Genomic DNA, 21,196 nt, shown 5'->3' with positions numbered 1-21,196 from the left:
GTCCCATTAAAGACTCAGGAATGATCGGAAACATGTGGAGGAAAAGTATAAGAATCGGGTCGTGGAGGAATCCGGGGTATCGGCTCGTCGGGAAATTTATGTGGAGGTAGCTGCTGGAGGTAAGATTTAAGCTTAACGCGAACCTTATTGTGTGGTTTAAAGTGTCTCGTCACAGAAAGACCGGATCATTACACACACAAATCACCCATGAAATACCAGAGATCTACTAAAAGCAATCACCACAATAGCGAATGCTTCAAAATATTATTCAAAAGTCGTTTTATTTTGCTAGAAAACTCCCGACAGACTGGAATACGGAATCATTTACAACAAATAACCAAACCGAGAATAAATGACTGAATTTCATGGTTAGAAGTCTATACTTCGTGATTTTTGTGATACGGATATTACTTGTTGGACCTGGCGATGATCTCGGGTACCCTTATCGGGACCGCTTGAACGACAAAGGTTCTGCGAATGACATCGGTATAAAGAAACCCGAGGTGCTTCATATTTCGTCAAGTCGAGGCTCGACCATTACGACATTACGTGCTTCCCCGCAGGTGAAATTCATACATTGATCTGGAAGCCGTGTGGACGAGCCTTAATTACATCGGCATCCTTGCAACGGTGCGTTGAATAAGGTTTGGCAATGAACCTGGATATTTCACTAAAGTCCAACTGACGATGCAGCATGATTGGCCTCAGCAATAATTTGCTAGGTTGCCATAAAAAAATCTAAAGATCCTCGTTCTTGATTTCGTCGAGGATCTGCATCCATTACACGCTCCAAATTACCCTCGGCTGAAGGTAGAGAATAGCTATCCTCCCCAGAAATAACAACTCAAGTATGCCTACCACACCTCACTCATACCAGGCCGTGTCCGTCTCTGTTGGAACGGAATGGACATCCAGAGAAGAGAACCAAGCGAATCCAGGCTCTCACACCAGGCATAAGCATCTGGTACGAGATCAAATCTTGGATCCGTCTCCAACAGTGTTTTTAAAGAACCACCTTCAGTTAAATCCATCAAATCTCCTATCGTCAAATTCTTATTTGCTTTACGCTGGGACAAGTACTTTTCATACTCATTTCGCCAGGCGAAATTTGTATCTGCTTCCCATAAATCTCTAGATGCTGGAAGTGGAATGTTGTCGAACCCGGCACCGCATATAGGGCGATTTTTTACTCTTTGTTGCTCCAGAAGACCCTCTAGGAGGAGATCGATTATTAATAGTATAACAATTGTCCTAGGGTTATAACGAAAGTTAGTAAGCTTGAAAATATAATCATTTGGAATGGGAAAGGCATCGATCCAACCTCCTCACGCTCTCTTCATGAACCCACTGCTTGCGCAGGGGTATCTCATATATATTATCGATGCTTATTGGATTCCGCCTCGAAACACTCATGGATATACTCTAGCTTGTAATTAATGATAGACGTCAAGGCTGCCCAGCAACTCGGGGACTCACAATGACAGTGTCCAAAAGCGAGGAGGCTTCATTGGTCTCACTAGACTCCGCATCCAAGGCCTGGAGAAGACTATATATTGTCACTGCTTGCAAAGCGGCGAGTTGCTGATATTTGTCATAAGTTTCATGCTGGATGGTGCCAAAAATTAGTTAAGTGTGTATAAACCCCTTCGATTTTGGTAGCTCTTACAACACGATGCAACCTATCCTTTTCAGCATAGATTGTTTTCCATACAAAGTCGGCATTTTGTGGCGTCCGGCAATAAAACATCTGTACTAATCCAGCACATATTGCCAAGTCTTTTGGAAGGCACTGATGCTTTCTGCTTTTCACACAGTCAAATATCATTTCTTCGTGTAATTGACATGGTGGACAGATAAATGGTGGAAGACGATCTCCTTGAATCATCATCTTGGTGTAACCGGTTAGCTGCCCTAAAACAATGCTACTCGATAAACAATGTCTGATTACATTTCGCCGTTGGAAGGTTCCCCGACGTGGGGGCAGCTGAACAGGTATTGTTTGAGGGTGAAGAAATGCATGGTTCTGCGGTATTGATTTTTCCAAAGACCACTGTCCGGAGTCATCTAAATCACTGGTCATCATTTCAAGAATTTCGGCACCACTTTCTACTGACTCAACTTCAGGATATTCTTGTGTGCTAGTGCGTGAGGAATAAGCTGATGGCCCATTTGTTGCGCCGAGTAGAGAGTCCAGATTCGGAGTGCCGAAGGACTGCTCGGTATTAGCATTTATTGAGGTAAAGTCCAGCTGCAATTCATCTAAAGAGATAATGTTATCATGAAATTGATGATTCATGAACGTAGAAGTCGATAGACTTGATGCATCGTTGGAGATCTCGGACTGGACTGCATCCGTTAACTCCTCACGGATTCTTGCTGGCGTCGAAGGTGTTCGGGCTACCCTGGAGGTCGCTGAATTTTGATAAGGGACTCCTGTGCCGATTCTCCAGTCGTACACGCAGCTTGCACCTCGCTCGGAGCAGCGAGAACAGCTCGGATTCGCCTGATTGCATCTCAACTTAGACTGCCTGCATCTCACGCAGGACTTTTTCCTTGAGAGTGGCATTGCCGATAATGCTTGTCAAGAAATTTCAGTTTCGGTTCAAGCAATGATCCGGTCTGACTCACAATTCTTATTGCTATCGCGATGATAAATCCGATTTGAAGCCCTCGGAATTCAGGTGGGGCGGAGAGACTCAGAATGATCGAAGAAGATTCTCAGCGGCGTGTAATGATGAGTAATTGTATCTACGTTTCTGCAAGACCTTCACAGGAATTTAACGTATTGGCTAATTTTCCTCGCTAGATGACACATTTGACAATCTTGAGTTGGATTGTGTGATTCTTGTCCTTTTTCTACGGACGAAATTCTCGGAGTTCAGGTGGGCCCAGCCTAAAGCAGTCTAGATCGAGATTTCAATGTGAAGTATGAACCTTAGGATTTCACGCCTTGAACAATGTGAACGAAGAAATTTGAAGCTGAAACCTCGAAAGAGGCTCTTATCATTGCTCTAATTAGATCTTATAACACCAGTTTCAAGTAAATGACTTCACAGAGACTTAATGAATGAATAACCCTCGCCTTTGGGTTCGCGTTGCCTTGGCCCATACCTGATATCCTAGGACTTCGGAATTCCGCGGTCTCAAGATTCACTGGGGTAGATGGAAAATTGATTGATCGGATTTTTGTTATATAAAGTTCTAAAAATTCGCAAAATAACACGTTCCAAGACAAGGTTCCAGATCAATCATCAAAACTTCATCTTAAAACTCTATTGGAATTTAATTTACAATTCATTTCTATACCACAAGAACAACCTCGATATGGCTCCTATTCGAGTTGGATTGGTTGGTTTGACCACTGTCACTGTCAATCCCTCTGGTGAAGGCTATACACCCGGAAGTTGGGGTCTCGCTCATCTTGCATGTCTTGCTGGTTCTCCACACTACGAAATCGTTGCCCTATGCAACTCTACGGTCGAAAAGGCGCAGAAGTCAATAGAGCACAACAAACTTGACCCTGCAACTAAAGCATATGGCTCAGTAGATGAAATGGCCCAGGATCCGGATGTGGACCTCGTCGTCGTTTCTGTCCACGTTGACAAGCACTATGCTCTCGCGAAATCTGCTCTCAAGAATAAAAAGAATGTCTACGTGGAGTTTCCCCTGACAAAATCCTACAAGGAGGCAGAGGATCTAGCCGAGCTTGCCAAACAAGCAGGCGTTAAGACTGTGATTGGAGCTCAAGCTCGTGCCAATCTTGCACTCAAGAAAATCAAGGAGTTGGTCAAGTCCAAAGCCATTGGAGACGTTCTTAGCACCAGCTGGACGGGCTTTATGGGCATTTCGACATGGTCAGGTCTGCCAGAAAGTTTAAAAGACTTTGCAGACCTAGAGGGGGGACCAGGTCGGATAAACATTGGCCTAGGACATGGTACGTACTCGAATATTTGAAATAATAGGCATGCATTTTGAATTTGAACTAATTAATTTCAAGGGTTGGACCCCTTCTTGGATACACTTGGCGAGTTCAAAGATGTCCAAGCCACTTTCAAAACCTATCAAAAGACCGTCCCATTGTTTGATGCTACTGGGACCGTCGTTGATCCCGCGTACAAAGTCACTGCGCCTGAATTCATTTTCGTCCAGGGTGTGTTAGAAAGTGGAGCCGTAGCATCAATCAATGTGCGCAGTATCCCAGCTTCTGCCGACGAGGCCGGGTTCAGATGGATCATTAGTGGCTCAGAAGGCGAGATCGTATTCTCCAGCCCAGCTGGCGGTTATGTCCAAGGTCCTATGCCAGATGCCAAGGTACTTCTCAAAAAGTGGAATGGTGAGACGGAAGAGGTCAATTGGAAGTACAATGAGCCGGCTCATGTCACTGGTGTTTTCGACTTTGCCATCAACACAGCCCGGCTATATGAGGCATTTGCAACTGGTGACGAGGACGGTTATGCTTCGATTGAGGCCGCACGGAAAGTTCACCACCTCATTGATCGGGTCAAGAAGGTCGCCATATGGGCACCTTAATCTAGAAAATCTTGCATAATTGAGGAGAAGTTTTATGAATCACGCTCCGAATGAGTCAAGTCCTCATAGTGCATAAATATGCCTCGTTGCTCTTTAACCCGAAAGTTAGATGGAATATCGTCGATTTTTACTTAATGCTTGCCTGTTATTTTGGAATCCAGAGGCTCCTCTCTGATAGAAAATTAAATATTAATGAGTAAGTACTGAGTATATCTAATCGATTTCACGTAATTTTAGCAAGGATACATGCTACGTCAGGGATTCCATCAACGTGGACCCCGCAAATGCGTGCGATTAGGGCTATGAAGCGGAGAAATGACGAGAGCTCGGAAGGGATAGAGGCCTTTTACCCGAGATTAATTCGGTGTTCCCATATTAATGAACCGATAAATATTCCTCCAATTGTTGGCAGCCGATCTGCATATGAAATAAGCTTTTTGTTCCAAGGTTCTTCTATTTAAATATCTAGCTTGCAGTCTCGCTGCAGAGGTTTTCACTCTCCAAAACACGCTCGTATTACTCATAAGAATGTTATGAGTAGTTACACCATGGCGCGACTGTTGACAAAAATTTTAGTCTACTTTCTCCTCTTCGCATCTCCCCTTTTGGCGAATCAATGGCCACTGCACAATGACAGCTTGAACGATGTCGTGCAATGGGATCATTACAGCTTCGAGCTAAACGGGCAACGACTCTTTGTTTTTGCGGGAGAATGGCACTATTGGCGCATTCCTGTTCCAGAGCTCTGGATCGATATTCTCGAGAAGATAAAGGCTGCTGGCTTTACCGCTTTTGCTATGTATGTAAATTGGGCTTATCATGCTCCAAACAATCATACGGTGGACTTTTCGACTGGCGCTCACGACATCACCCCAATCCTTGAAATGGCTAAAGAAGTAGGACTATATGTCCTCTTACGTCCTGGGCCTTATATCAATGCCGAGACCAATGCTGGCGGATTTCCTCTTTGGGTTACAACTGGCGAATATGGCTCTCTCCGAAACAATGATAGCCGATATACGGCAGCTTGGGAACCGTACTTCACGAAGATTTCTGAAATCACCAGTAAATATCAGATTTCGAGCGGGGGAAACGTTATAACATACCAGATTGAAAACGAGTTCGGCGATCAATGGACTGGTTCACCGTCTCTGAGAGTTGAATACGAGCCGGCAGCTAAGTATATGGAGCTTCTAGAGGCAAATGCCCGTCAGAATGGGGTAGATATACCTCTCATCGCTAATGAGCCGAATGTACGGGCCATTTCGTGGGGAAAAGATTGGTCAAATAGTTCGGCGAATGTCGATGTTGTCGGTCTGGATTCTTATCCATCGGTTCGTTTTTGCTTCTCAGACCATGCTTTACATTCGCTAACTTGTGACAGTGCTGGTCGTGTGATCTGAGTGTCTGTACTGGAACTAATGGCGAATATATTGCCTATGAAGTAGTAGACTATTACGACTATTTCCAGGAGACACAGCCGACAATGCCATCTTTCCTTGCAGAATTCCAAGGAGGTTCGTACAACCCGTGGGGAGGACCTGCCGGCGGCTGCCCTGGAGACATCGGGCCCGATTTTGCCAATCTTTTCTATCGATGGAACATTGGTCAGCGAGTTACAGCAATCAACTTGTACATGATCTTCGGAGGGACCAATTGGGGAGCAATTGCTACCCCAGTGGTAGCTACAAGTTATGACTACTCATCGCCAATTTCAGAGAACCGGACCATTGGCGCGAAATATTATGAGACAAAATTGTTGACAATGTTTACTCGCGCAGCAAAAGATCTCACGGTCACCGATCTGGTCGGGAACGGAACACAGTATTCCACCAACTCAGCTGTTCAGGCATACGTGATTAAAAATCCAAACACTAATGGTACATTCTATGTCACGCTTCATACCAACTCTTCCTCATCCACGGACGAAACTTTCCAACTGCGGGTCCAAACCTCCTTCGGAGCGCTCTCAGTACCCAGATATGGAAATTCAATCCAGTTAAACGGGCATCAGTCCAAAATTATCGTGACAGATTTCCAATTCGGTTCCCACAAGTTACTCTACTCCACTGCTGAGGTCCTGACTTATGCTGTTTTGGATGGTATTCCGACTCTTGCCCTTTGGGTACCGACTGGTGAATCTGGAGAATTCTCAGTACTGGGTGGCAAGTGGGCGTCGGTGCAGCGGTGCGAAGGATGTTCTGGGGTAGGGTTTTATCCTGGGCAGGATTCCAGCAACCAAACCGGTAGCGAACTCACTGTCTCCTTCACACAAGGCCAAGGCATGAGCGTCATTGAATTGGATACAGGTGTTCGAGTTTTGCTACTTGATCGAGAGTCTGCATACTACTTTTGGGCACCGGCTCTGAACACGGATCCGTCTGTCCCAGCAGATCAAAGTGGTAAGTATTATGCTATTCTTCTGTCGAACACATATTTACCGTAAAGTAGTCCTTATCCAGGGTCCGCATCTCGTCCGTAGTGCAAAGATTGACGGTTCGACGATTCACCTGAAGGGTGACTCAGCCCAGGCGAGCCCCATTGAAGTTTTTGCATCAAAGCAGGTACAGGTTATTTTTTGGAACGATAAGGAGCTCAAAACATCCAAAACTTCATATGGCAGTCTTCAAGCTTCACTGCCGCAGCCGCCCACGATCAAGCTTCCATCCCTTGGACCTTGGAAATACAACGATAGTCTGCCAGAGAAGGCTCAAGACTATAAGGATACTAGTGCGGCCTGGATATGTAAGCTCTCACAATCTGAGAACCATGACACATTCAAATTACTAACAATTTAGCCGCCGATCATTTGAATACGTCGAATCCTACTGTTCCCACCACTTATCCAGTGCTATATGCTGATGAATACGGTGACCCTCCTGAATGTGAAAGGTTGTTAAAGAAATTTGATCTTCTAACGCACTTTCTGACAGGTTTCCACAATTCAATCCGTATATGGCGTGGCTACTTTACTGGAAATGCTACAGGTGTTATTTTGAGCGTACAAGGAGGAGATGCTTTGTCAGTATAGTACACTCGAGCCGTGTATTCCTCTTATCTAAGTTGCTAATTCCATTTGTCTTCTTTTCAGTGGTTTCTCTGTTTGGCTCAACGGCCAATTCTTGGACTCATACCTTGGAGACGCGTCTGTTGAACAGAGCAATCTCACACTTCCATTTGATGTTAGCCACATCAGCACATCTTCAGAAAACGTTCTCGTCGTCGTACACGATGATACCGGACATGACGAGACCACAGGAGCTCTTAACCCACGCGGTATCCTTCAAGCCACATTAGTGTCGGAGAACGGCTCTGTCAAATTCAGTCAATGGCGAGTTGCTGGTACCGCAGGTGGAGAGACCAACATAGATTCGACGCGTGGCCCGTACAATGAAGGTGGTTTATACGCTGAGCGAATGGGATGGCATCTTCCCGGCTTCAAGGACGATTCATGGTCCGGTACAGGATCTCAGCTCAACTTTACTGCGGCTGATATCAAATTCTACCGCACAAATGCACCTCTGAAGATCCCCGAGGGCGCAGATGTCTCAATATCTTTTGAGCTTTCTGCTTGCGGGACCACTGATGCATTCCGCGCGCAGCTTTTCGTGAACGGTTATCAAATGGGTCGGTTCAATCCATACATTGGTAATCAGATTGAGTTCCCTGTTCCTCCTGGTATTCTTGACTATACAGGTGATAATACCATCGGACTCTCTCTCTGGGCACAAACAGAGAGTGGAGCCTGCGCTAGTGTTGACTGGAAAATCAACTACGTTCTGGAGAGCTCTTTGGATGTCACCTTTGATGCCGAGTATCTGCGACCAGGGTGGACTAGTGAAAGGCTACAATACTCGTAGCCTGTATACAATTGACATGAAGCCTTCCACGCTCACTACATGTACCTTGTAGACATATATAGTATGCCAACCCGGCACGCACCTACACACCACACAAATGTCACGTACGAGGCCTCAATTTGGTGTTCAAATCTAGTGTGCGAATTCTACTTTCTGTTGATTTGTATGTATTTACAAATCTAAGCCCACGTACGAGGCTTTATCTTGGTGTTGAATTTGGTGTACGAATCCCCCAACCCCTCAATCTAGTTGACACGCGCTCACATACGAATCTAGGCTTACAATCTCACCAACGAGGCTCATCTTGGTGTCGAATTCGGTGTGTGAATTCCTCCAATCCCCAGTCCAGTTGACATGCGAGCTCACGTACAAATCTAGGGCACAAATCTACATTGAACCTACGAATGAGTCTACGTACGTACGAGACTGTTGGTGGGCGTGGTGTAGGGTGTTATGTACATTCAGGAGCATTGACGCGTCTAATAGCTATGATCTATATTTTTAATTACACGTAAAAGATAATGTATAATAATAAATATATAGATAATCACAGTAATATTACCGTCATATATCAAAGGCACTATCGTACTTTTACCCGTACCCTCACCATCATGTTACAGAGATCTCACCATCATCTTATAGAGATCTGTTATATGTCAAATCACGTAATGATCACACATGTATTAATTTTTTCGCCAGATGACGGCGCGCTGTGATATGACAGATCTTAATATGACCCTGCCTGACTCGGTGACCTACCCGAACCCACCATGCCAGTGACATGCCGGAAATAATTGAATCTTTCGAGGTCTTGAGGAGATACGAAACATGCATGAAATGCCCAGTGAAGAAGCCTCAAGCTTGTTGACGGAGCAGCTGTCACTTCTTGTGCACACTACATTATGGCGTGAACCCACGGTCGATGAACTGTTTGCTGATTGGCTTCTCTTCATACATCTTCCAGGTGCTAGGCAAATGAATATTTTTCACCGAGAAAGGACAAATTTAATTTTCTTTGTTTGCTTTCCCTCGATATGAAACTATGAAGTAACCGGTTACTCCTTAGTGGTTCGGATTTCTCTGATATGAAGGATGCACTCTAGAGCTGTACTGCGACGCCTCAGCGCTTAAAATCGTTATGTACAAGCGTTAATTGGCTCATGATCTATATACCCCTGCACATCCGGACCATCCCCCACCAAGAATGATACTACAGTTCATTATCGGCTTGACTTGGCGTCAAACAGTCTCATTGACTCGGGCGAATCATGATCATTAATACCCTTGACTATTGGGTCGGCTTGAACCTGGCTGATCAACATTATTTCGAATATTCTTCTCGTGACGTACGCGTCTAAATGAATACGACGAGGATTCCACCACACCAACTTTACGTGAATTTGTTGTGAGTGTACTAATCGACTTCAGCCCGAGAATCTCGCTGATTATTCGCGGATTATCTTCATCCAATGACACTGACTTACGTACATCTGTAATCACCCGGAGATTTTTCATGATCGTGTGCCTAAGAAATGATAGATTGATTGACAGACACAGACCGCGTTCTGGCTTGACAGATCCTTGCAAGGACGATCCCATTAGCGCCTCCATTGCATCGCTACAGCCTAGTTCAATACAACTGACTCCTCATTTCATGCAACCGATTTGTTCGCCTGCTTGACTGCGCCGCATTTTTGTACACGAGAGAGTGGTGGATATTGTGGAGTCAATTTCTTGATTTTTCGAATGTCAGCTCCGAATATCACCCGACTCTCTCCCTAGCTCCTCCTCGATTGTCCTCGTTCCCTCACTCTGTGCAGTATACCCTGTCCATTTCACATTTACCCGAGTAAATCATTTCGTCTCTCGCCAGGATAAAGCGAATTCGCGTACATTTTTGTACAACAAGAACGACAGCGAAGAGAACAGAGCGTTAAACAATCGACCAATCATTTACTATATTTACATACTTAAGGCGAATTATCTGTTTATAGAAAGATTGATGCATTATGCATGGTTAACCGCCAAAACTAGGCTCAGTTTGGCAGTTATCTGCAATTTTGACAGCTTATGTTAAGAATCTATTTTTACTGATTCCTGTCGGTCTAGCCCCGAAAGGTAATTAGCAGTCAAAGAATGTTTCTTAATTTATCTAGAAATGTGTATTTGAAACTCCGGCTTCGTGAAACTTAGCCCTATTGGGAGTAAATTTATGGAGCACATGTACAACTTGATTCTGGAGTAGTACATTATGCCATGAATCTGCCAATGATCCAGGCGTCGAACAGAAATGATTGATTAAAATTGATTCTCACTTTCATTTATTCTATGCCGACTCGTCTAGTTGCATGCATAGCCTGTAACAGTTACTGTCATACTTATGCTTATTTCTAAGCAGGTTGCTTGAAACAAAACGAGCGAAACTCAATCAAAGCTCCTTCTCACTTTGCTTTTCCTCCCGAGGAATTGCTACCCCAAGTGATACTTAATCTTGATGTCTACCACCATCTGACCTTCTCTCATTTTTTGACTCTTTCGTCCGTCTGAAGTGCCTTTCAAGAACAAGAGTCCTAACATTGCCGGCTGGTCCCGTGCATAACAGTGGGGTGATGAGGACATCTGTACAAGTCTTTGTTCGTTAGGTTTGCTCAGCCCGGTCTGCCCACTCTCCTCTCATCGCAATTGTCATCTTTGAAATCCCATCTCAACCTACCTATATCTTTCGTTCTTCAACAGCAGTTCTTCCATCGTTTTTGAACGGAAGAAGTCAGACAAAGACTGGAGAAGAACATCTTCTCTTCCCATCCTCATCATGGCAAATATCGTCAACACCTCGCTCGACATTATCCGGCGACACAAAACGCGGCACCCTCGCCTTCACTCACGCTGGGGCGACATTGCCATTACCCCTCCCGTCGAAGGGGCCTGGTCTCAGTTCGAAAACCCATACCTTCGTGACGACGAAGAGTATGGACCAGGCTTTGTTCCTAGTATAGACATTGGCAACAAGGAAGTCTTGCTTCTCGACTCCGCTAGCGAAAGCTCTGATGACGAGCTGGCCACAAAAGAAAAGATAAGCCTAAAAGAGGAAAAGACGGAAAAGGAAGCAGACTCAAAAGCTTTATCGAAGGCTAAAAGAATAACTCGGATCTTGCTTCCTTCGAGTGTCAACTCACCGGTCAGGAATTTATCACTCGACAAAGGCAAAGTCACGGACTTCCGATATAGGCCCGTGCAGCCAGATTATGCACAAGAAGTCGCCGAGAAGGTCGACAAGCAGAGTCGACCTCACTTCCGCTATGTGCCCGCCAGTAAGCACTACATGGAGGACTTGAAGAGAGTCGACATCCGGTTAAGCGATGGCGATATTTCTTATCGGCAAAACGACTCAGACGACGATGCTGATGACGAATATGAGTCCAAAGCAACCAAACGTAGTAGTCAACGATCACAAAGACTACGGAGTCACTCGTGTGATCCTGACGTTGGAGGCAGGTCACTTGTTGCAATCGCCACAAGACGGAAGCCTCGCTCTCAACGCGGAACACCTCTCGAAACAATCCACAGCCCAACCAGCACCTTGTCTGATGCCATGTCATCGGCTACGTTGTCACGACACTCGGCTTCTCGAGCCAACAGTACTTCCCGACTTGGAGAACATGAAATCAGCCCAAGGTTCTATGCCGCTCGCCGTGACACAAAGCCTCAAGTTATCACTGTTAAGCGATCGCAGTCTGCCACTAACAAGATAAATCGACGAACAATGACTCTAGAAATGGTTCGTGACCAAGATGACCTATGGTACTGAGATGGGTAGAAGAACATCATATAGTTTAGCCGCAACTTTTCCTCTCCTTCTGTCCTACTCTTTCTCTTCTTCACCTGATGAGGGCGTCTTGTCATGGCGGTTTGCTTTGTTTATCTTATGGAGTTAGCAGGTTAGCATTAGGAGGCGAATAATAATTTTCATTTTCAATCGAACTTAGGGTTTTTTATCCAAGCCCTAATTGCAATCAAGTTATGCTGGTGGTCGCCCGCAAGTTTTGTCCATGGATGACGGCATTCAAACGTATGTATGAGATCGGCCGTGATCCACTTCGGGTGCCCTAACATTCCGTATATAGGGCCTCATGCCACTTTATTGAACTTCACATGTTAGACAACATACTGATCATATTCTCTTCTATCCTCCTCAATAAGCTGTTTCACGACCCCGCTCACCTTACACATCCGTGGTTACTTCTCAGCGCAGATAAAATATCGAAAACGTCACAGCACCACATCCATCATGGCCGGCCAATCTGTCGTCGAGCTTCGCTGCAAATGCAAAGTACGTGACTGTTTCGTATACAAGTACAACATTCTGATGCATATGCTGACTCTTGCTACCCTCTGACAGACCGATCCCTGGGGCAAGAAAGGCGAGGATTCGCTTGCCGCCATACTAGCCTCTCAGCAACCGGGTACCGACTTCAAGATCGATCCTAACAAAACATATTCGGAGGTCCGTACCGCATACAATTTCTTCGGCAAGTTTCGCTTATGTTTCCGTGCTGACAGAAAGAATAGATGTGGATGGGCACTTATCCCTCTGTCCCGTCATTTGTCATAGCAACCGGCGAGACACTCGAAGACTACTTAAATAAGAACCCGAATCTGGTCGGAAAAAAGATCGTTGACAAATTCGGTGGCGGTCTGCCATTTCTGCCCAAGGTAAGTTAGTATTCGTCGGATCCGGTTTCATTGTTGACTCTTTGATAGATATTGTCGATAGACAAGGCTCTTCCTCTTCAAATCCATCCGGATCGCAAACTCGCCGAACAACTTCATAAGCAACTCCCACAAAAGTTCACTGATACAAACCATAAACCTGAGATTGCCATTGCGCTCTCACAATTCGAACTCTTTGCCGGTTGGAAACCACTCAACGATTTGACGCAACTGTTCCGAAATGAGACCTTGAAAAAGTTTCTGCCATCACCTGAATCTCACTTCAATGACGAAACCCTCAAACGGATAGGACAGAATATGCTCGAAGCCGACGAAAGGACCGTTGCCGCCACGATCAAGGAGCTTACCAAGACGCCGGAAAGTACATTCGGAAAGTATTCATATATTCCTAAGATGTTGGAAAGAGTTTCTGCCCAGTACTCCGAGTTCGACAACGGTACCCTCTTTGCCGTTGTGTGCATGAATTATCTAATTTTGCAGCACGGTGAAGCAGTTTATGTCCCTGCGGATGGTATGCATGCATACCTATCTGGTAATATCATGGAATGTATGGCCCGATCCGACAACGTTCTCAATACCGGATTCTGTCCTCGCCCAGACCGCGATAGTGTTGCTCTATTCTGTGAAGCCTTTACCGGCTGGCCTCATGATCCCGACGAGGCACGATTGGGCAAGCATGTCTCAAACAGAGGTCTTAATGGCAAGACCGTGGAATATGCGCCCCCTATTAGCGAATTTAATGTCCTTGCAACTCTTCTCAAAGCTGGCGAGAAGGAGAAAATGAACTCCATTGACGGCCCAAGTATTATTTGTGTTACCGGCGGGGAGGGTAAAATGACGGCTAAGGCTAGTGAGGGCAAGACATATAATCTGAAGCAAGGATCGGTGTTCTTCGTGGCGTGTGATGTTGAGCTAGAATTCGAGGCAACTAGTGAAAAGTTGGACATCTATAGACCTTACGCGGATTAGGTGTCAGTGAATGTGCAGTTGAAAGACTCCCTGTAGTCATGTCAGTGCTGGCAGATAGTTCACAATCATCTGCTTGGCGTCGCAAAATATATCAGAACCATTCAATCATCCGATGGCAATCAAGTCCAGGAACTCGTTGCTTCGGAGTGATGAATTCTATCAGGGAACGGAATTGAACATATGGCGAGTGTTGATTCATCGGCAGTGTAAATCATATCTGGAACATGCTTTCCTGACTGGAGCTTGCATTGGGCTCAGTCTAAAATATAAAGGAGCGTGATAAGTTCTGATCATGGTAATAAACGTCCACTATTGACCTTCATTTCCACGATAAACACTTTTCCTCCCACAAACTGTAGGCAAGGTAAAACGAGGGGGATCATGTCGGGAATAATCCGTTCAGTCAACAAGGACCTGGGCAAAGCAGCCATCTTGTTCTACTGCCCAACTAGGTTTGTACTATCTGGTAAACATAAATCAACCAGACCAAAAATAGATTCCCTAAGTAGTAGAAAAGTATGTTAAATGATCTCTCTATTGCTCACACAAGACGATGATAAAAGCAGAAGACCCCGCTTCTTAACCGCATTTTTCCTAGCTTTAATGCCGGTGATATGGAAAATTGCAGCTCATATAGGTACTTTTGATCCGAGTGTGGTGGAAATTCTATGAATAGGCCATTCCGGTCACATCAACGAGGCAGCCTTCTGCAACATCGGCAGAATCGCTCAAATCGAATGGACAAGCTAATCAATAAAGTGGGCAAGTGTAGATATATATAGGTACAAAAAGCGACCTTCATCAGCTTGCGACCCTCTCGAGACCGGTTGCTGTCGTTATCGTGTGCATATTATTTCTATCTTTAGCCTTTGTACTCCTCAAATTGCAAGGTTGGTTCTATTTATATGAGCCGTCTCCTCACTTCATATTGTGAGTTGTCATGTAACAACCTTCTAACCGAGGACCCTAGTTATAATAAGTCTGTAAAGCCTCGCCAGTAGACGGTCATGTCACTATCGCCGGTTATCGGCAATGGTGTAGGCAGGTCATGATTGATATTCGATATAGGGTAGAGAGAACCCATCTCTAAATAAATAAAAACTCTGCGGAAGTGTCAATTCTTATATGTTGTTGGACCTGTTCGGAAGGCCAATCAATTAGATATCGTATTCTCCAACTATACATAGATCAACAGAAAAAGAACCAATGTGAGGAGAAATGTGAAGCTGTATCATGGATCAGCCTGCAGAATTTAAATTAAGTACATTTATAGAAACAATTCCCATGCAGTTAATATATGAATTATGCATAAGAGACTAACTATATCGATATCTAGTCCAAATGTTTTTGAGAGCTCTCGTCCAACCATTCCATGGTGGCTCAAAAGTAGTAACCGAATTAGGACTTGCAGCGCTTACGGTGCTTGGCATGGGCCTCTCCTCCAACCACCTCTTTCGCCTCAAACACCACCGACACTATTTTCAGAATTCTTCAGAGTTTTTTCAGGACAAGCGCCGTGGTTAGCTACATATGAAATGCAGATTGTAGCCAATGAAGCGTCCGCGTTGGCAAGTCGTCTATTATTACTCCTTGACCTCTCCATATTGGGGTTATCTGCCGAGTCGGTAACTGTTGGAAAACTGCCTAACACACCAACACTCGACCTACACTAGCCAACATAGAAATCTCCTTGGAAGTTGAGTTTTGACTGGTGCCCCTTCATGTACCTCAAAATAGCTGACTCCGCGCGAGATGAAACTCTTTACCAACCACGCTAAGGGTGGCCGAGGGATACATAGACCTTGTGGTTCCCTCTCCCCACCTCTTCTTGCATTTTCTTCCTCTCTGGTGGTAGAGGAGTCAAAGAAGATATTATTGAGCGCTACATGGAGTGACAATTAAAGCTGGGCTTTGCTTGGGAGTACAACAACCTACTGCCGTGTAACAGCTCGCCTTCTGCCCGGAGTGGTACTCGGTCACTTCACAATATCAACATCTCATTCATCATTGGCACGAGCATTATACTGTACGGTTATGGTATAGGGTCGACTTGACATCTCACGTCCTCATCATAACAGCTCTTGCATATTAGTACAACTATGACGCGGCACATCAGAACATTACAACAATCACGTCAATTGCTGGCTTTGGCTCTGGTAGCTAGCTGTTTGGCTGCTACTGTGCAGGCGGACAGTAGTGTTGGTACCGATGCTCCGGGTTCGAACCCAAATAGTGGACCGACAACAGCATACAATGAGGCAGGTGCCTCGGGAAGTAATGGCGGACTATCAAAGACAGCCCAGATCGCGATTGGAGTAGTCGTTGGGGCCGTTGGTCTTGGAGCGAGTAAGTCCCTTCACAATATTCTTGCGACACATTTTTAGTCTCGGTCAATTATTAGAACATGTACTAACCACCATTGTGTGACACAGTCGTCGGTGCTGTAGTATTCTTCCTTCGAAGAAAAAAGAAGTGGGACGAGAAGATCAAGCGCTACGAAACTATCAATGCTTACCACACCGCCCAAAGAGAGACCAAGAGACAACAGGCTATGTCAAACAGACAACAACGCCGTCAACGGCAGCAGGAGCGTGACGCCGAGCAAGGAATGCTAGAGATTTCTACACTTCCGAAAGACCATACTCGAGACTCTGTGATACCCAACTACAACCCATCGACATTCCACAAACATCAATATAGCTTGGAGTCTAGCCGAGGGTTATCGATAGATATGCCGCGAGAACCTTTGATAAGTCAACATCAGAGGCAGTCGTCATCTGTCTCAAATGCCATCTCAATAGTACCACCGCCTCCACCCCCTCAAAAGTCAGCAAGCAAGAGGTACAAGGGGTTCAGAAGCTACAATGCGCAGGTAACCACCACAGACGCAGTGCAGTCTGAGAACAGCACTTCAGATATACAACCTTCTCCGAACAATCAAGAAAAAGCCAAGGGACCAAAGAAGCCCAAGCCTGCGTTGACTCGTTTGATAACGAACTTATAGACAGATTACATGAATGATATGATTATTCGTCATGACACTCATATATTTCGTTGCTATTCACGACGTCTTCGCGTTCAATGAGCTTGATGACTAGCTTACACCATCTTGCCCATCAATGCCTTTGCCGACTGCCTTCCAGCGGGGGTGTTCGACTGAGGTGGTTATTCAGACCTACACCCACCCACGTATGGGAGCACAGCATAGGCGACGATACAGAATTCCTATGACAGATACTCAATCAGTGATCTATGGGTTTTTACACTTTTCCACCATGGACATGATTGCCACCATGATGTCTCTTCAATCTTGCATCTAAATGCTTCTTTAAATTTCTGCTTTAATGATACCAGCGACGGCGTCTCGGAAATTTCATTCCTAGAGGGAAGTTAATTACTTACGGGGTTTCATTGGGAGGTCTTTGTGCGATATTCTTTGTTACTATTTTCTTTTGAAAGATTCATATTTGCGTTATCTGATAGCTAGACATCATGACCCCGAGCATGCACAATGAAAATGACTAGTCTGCTTCGATAGTCGCATAGAATGAAAGTGAATTCTTCAGACTCGTGAGCCACTGTCGAGGATAGAAATCTGTAAAGAAACCGAAATATCGAAACGAGCATGGGATAGCACGCATAAATAGCTCAAGAATTCTTCAGCAACCCTGAAAAGACTAACAGATAGACTTGCATGCGTAGGGCTCGTATATGACGACAAGAGATCAATGAGTGAAGACGGCTCGATTAGATCGGACGGCCGTGCATGGCCTATATTGAGATCTGATGCAATGCATCTAAATTTAGTACGTAGCTTGGATTAGGGTTTTAAGGTTGACGGATATCGCGAGTCCTAACTTTAACCTTTTTTCATCCTCCATCAAGTATGACGTACCTGTGCGCTTCAAGCCTACAAAGAAAAGGGGATCTTCTTGGTTCGCTCGAATATTAACCTTGATCAATCGTTATGGCTGTATTCAGAATATTACACCAGCGCAGAGAGCACTTGGAGAGTCGATATATAGGGGTACCACTCGTAGCCTAGAACACTCTACTTGTTCACAAACGAATCTTATGCTTCAATATTGACTACAGTGCATGCCTAGGCTGGCTTGTTTCGGGGCTTGAGTTTTGAGGGAAGCTTGATTGCTTTCAACTCGTACAGGTATCTCTTAGTTTCTTGATTCTGGCATTCTGTTTCGAACCTATGAAGTGGTTCCTTCAAAGACTAATCTCCTTTTCTCTCTGGTATTCAGTCTATCCAGTATCTACGTCCTGGACTTACTAGCGAGACTCACATCCCTGTAAGGAATTGATGATACATGGTTCGCAAGAAAGTTTTATCAGACACCTTGGTTTGCCTTCAGATATATATTAGTGAGATGGAACTTAGTACAAGTGTTGCGAACTATGCATTGATAGAGCAAACTGTTTTTCAGCGGCCTCTCCAGGACGTGGACTTGTATCTCACGCTATTGCATAATTTAATGTTCGGCATCATTGCAAAACTTGGTTCCCAAAAAGACCGAACTTGTTTAATCGACTATACAGCTTAATAGTATCGGTAGTCGTACCTTTTAGTTCAAGAATATTGTACCGGATATCACCGGTAATTTAAAATACCTAGAACGCCATTGTGAGTAAAGGATGCCGTATTTTACGTTGGCTGGCAGCCGGTCATCTCTATGTTAGGTCAGGCATGAATTGCGTGACCCAGATGTATAAACATTGTTGTTGCATTCAATGTTGAGAAGGCTTACAAGGATAATTTGGAGGGCGATCTACCGACTTTTTACCGAAGCATAATACGTCCATTTAATGGATGGTTTGACGTCGTCTGCAGTTAAGCGCTTTCATGATTGTTTCAAACCAATTAAATCAACCACCTTTGGTCCTTACATATTGGTACTATGCAGGCAATCACAAACGGATCTACTGGTATCACGTAGCAATCAATATAATTTACTAGGACTGTTCACCTTCTCCCCCCGCTTACCACTCAGTGATTGCAAGAAGTCTTATCTAATTACCAGCTGTCCACTCGTCATCGCACCTTGTCTCACCTCGAATTTTAATCCCTGCAAGTGAAAAAAGACGATAAGTATCAAACCTTCTCGACCGGAAATGCATGCCTGCACTCGTGACAGCAAGTGAGGGACCTAGGCCCAGACGACTATCAAGAAAATGGTCAAGAGCTTCACTGGTAGCCGCCGGGGATCCTGGTCAGTATTTGCATTTGACATCTCCGCGTCACCCACTTTGCTTGGGTGTACACTGTACTATACCCTAGAAGGAGCAACGCGGGCACTTGACCCGTTGATCTTCGGGGGCTGATAGGTCCCTGGAGCGGGGACGAGGCGCATTTCGCTGACGCAGCTCAGTGAGAATGGCTTGTCCAGACTGTTTAGTTACAATTTGTTAAGTATGCCAAGGAATTAGCTATGAGACAGCACTGACTCTAGAAGGCGTATCAAAGTTGTGAATTATTACCACGGATTTATTCAAATTGTTTTAGCCAAACGGGGACGACGTACAAATTCAAAAGAGCCTGGATTGACTCTGACGGCGCCACGTCGCTTGACTTAGACGCTGACGCCTTTAACAAGCGTAACTATTAGTACATCGATTTCACTTTGGTCTACGTAAGTTACCACTGACCAGTGACTGGCGGATGTTTTTTTCGATTAATTAATGCCAATTAAATGATTGGGTAAGGGTTCTATCAATCAATCAGATAGTTATCGTTCATTATTACAGTACGTATCATCAACCGACCCTAGCTAGTAGCTACCCACCTACATGTCGAGTAGCCTAGTCATGGAGCCCCTAGTTGCTAGCGTTCGCACACTAACGAGCACCGACCATTCTCGGTGGGCTACGACCGCCCATCCTGCTTAAGCGTAGATCCCGCAGACTTTTCCGCCCAACAGCAACGACCCAAAAGACGCCTTGCGGCTCGCGGGGKGTGATCTTGGTGGACATGTGCTAGGTAAAGAAGAACTAAAGGATGCCCCTTCAGCGAAAAGCAAAGAAAAGCTGGTGGGGGAAACTCAAGCGGGTTTCCCGCCCCCCCTTGAGGAAAAGACGAAGTGAGTAAAATTGATTGACAAATGATTGTCCGGAAACATGGCCTAGTGAATAGAACTAAGTTGCAACTGACAGAGGTGGGGGGATTGACGAAAGGGGCCAATCGCAGAATTGCCTTGTGATCGGATGGTTCCAGCCGGCGATTAATGATCGATATTATTGGCCTCGGGCTGTAATAGTCGCGGTTGAGATCGTGCGGGATCTCAATACGATGCATTCGTCGTGGGCATGATAGCATCGCGACGCATATATGACTTTTCAAATATATGCATATCTTGGCGGGACATACTATCCTCCAAACAAACATTAATTTACTGTGGCGCTTGTTCTTGTGTCTAGACTTGAATGAATCAGTCGATAATCTCGTCTTTCGGCATAAGTTCAACAATCCCCGCTAAAAATGATCCCACCCTAGGACAAAGTAACACTCCCCTCGAAAGAGAACAAAGAACGAGCCGCTGGATAGATTAGCTTTGGGCCAAAATCCTGGATGGGCAAAAGCCACAAAGGAAGCTTGTTTTGATTATGCGTACAGCATCATTGGTTGATAGTCTACCATAAGTCGGCTGAAATAAGGGCTGAACCATGATTCACATGTTGTCATCTCTCCAGTGTATCATCAAGATCGAATAACAATGAACTGGACAACACCCCAATATTTAATTCGAACAATCTGGTCTTGGCCTAGGCATCTGATTTGTCCCAACCCTTGTGCTTCCCTACTTTCACATCTGGTTCCCCCTCAAAACATAGGATACATTGCAAGCGAGACTATCAATCTACAGCGTACGGGGCTAATAACGAATACGGCACGGATTAGGACCAGGGTATACAACTACATATCCACTTTAACTTGGCTCAAAGTAAAGTTGTTTAAGGTATGTCGGCGTGATCCACTTGGTTTGCGCGCTTTCGTCTCAAAGGAGAAGTGACTGCGCCGCAAAATAATGCAGAAACAGTAAAAGAGAAAAAGAAACAGGGCGCCCCCCTCTCTCATGGGCAAAGACAGTAAAATCTTC

The 21,196-nt window shown here is 45.0% G+C and overlaps 4 protein-coding genes across 4 annotated transcripts; all 4 read left to right on the top strand.

Moving 5' to 3' along the window:
• Positions 1-3,324: 3,324 nt before the first annotated feature.
• Positions 3,325-4,530, top strand: BHQ10_007495 (uncharacterized protein; the record flags this gene model as incomplete). The annotated part of the gene is made up of 2 exons (XM_040880196.1): positions 3,325-3,934; positions 3,998-4,530. The coding sequence occupies 2 exons, from the start codon at positions 3,325-3,327 to the stop codon at positions 4,528-4,530; spliced, it is 1,143 nt and encodes a 380-aa protein (XP_040735998.1).
• Positions 4,531-5,078: 548 nt separating this feature from the next.
• Positions 5,079-8,390, top strand: BHQ10_007494 (uncharacterized protein; the record flags this gene model as incomplete). Its single annotated transcript, XM_040880195.1, has 6 exons — positions 5,079-5,864; positions 5,915-6,932; positions 6,982-7,275; positions 7,329-7,415; positions 7,464-7,551; positions 7,622-8,390. The coding sequence occupies 6 exons, from the start codon at positions 5,079-5,081 to the stop codon at positions 8,388-8,390; spliced, it is 3,042 nt and encodes a 1,013-aa protein (XP_040735997.1).
• A 2,812-nt stretch (positions 8,391-11,202) lies between these two features.
• BHQ10_007493 (uncharacterized protein) lies at positions 11,203-12,198 on the top strand (the record flags this gene model as incomplete). The annotated part of the gene is made up of 1 exon (XM_040880194.1): positions 11,203-12,198. The coding sequence occupies one exon, from the start codon at positions 11,203-11,205 to the stop codon at positions 12,196-12,198; it is 996 nt and encodes a 331-aa protein (XP_040735996.1).
• Positions 12,199-12,678: 480 nt separating this feature from the next.
• Positions 12,679-14,090, top strand: BHQ10_007492 (uncharacterized protein; the record flags this gene model as incomplete). Its single annotated transcript, XM_040880193.1, has 4 exons — positions 12,679-12,720; positions 12,790-12,894; positions 12,960-13,103; positions 13,152-14,090. The coding sequence occupies 4 exons, from the start codon at positions 12,679-12,681 to the stop codon at positions 14,088-14,090; spliced, it is 1,230 nt and encodes a 409-aa protein (XP_040735995.1).
• Positions 14,091-21,196: the final 7,106 nt, after the last annotated feature.

This window comes from Talaromyces amestolkiae (genome assembly GCF_001896365.1).
Source record: "Talaromyces amestolkiae strain CIB chromosome Unknown scaffold15.1, whole genome shotgun sequence".
Taxonomy (NCBI): domain Eukaryota; kingdom Fungi; phylum Ascomycota; class Eurotiomycetes; order Eurotiales; family Trichocomaceae; genus Talaromyces; species Talaromyces amestolkiae.
Note: the sequence above shows the minus strand (reverse complement) of the source record. Positions and strands in the feature narration are given on the sequence as shown.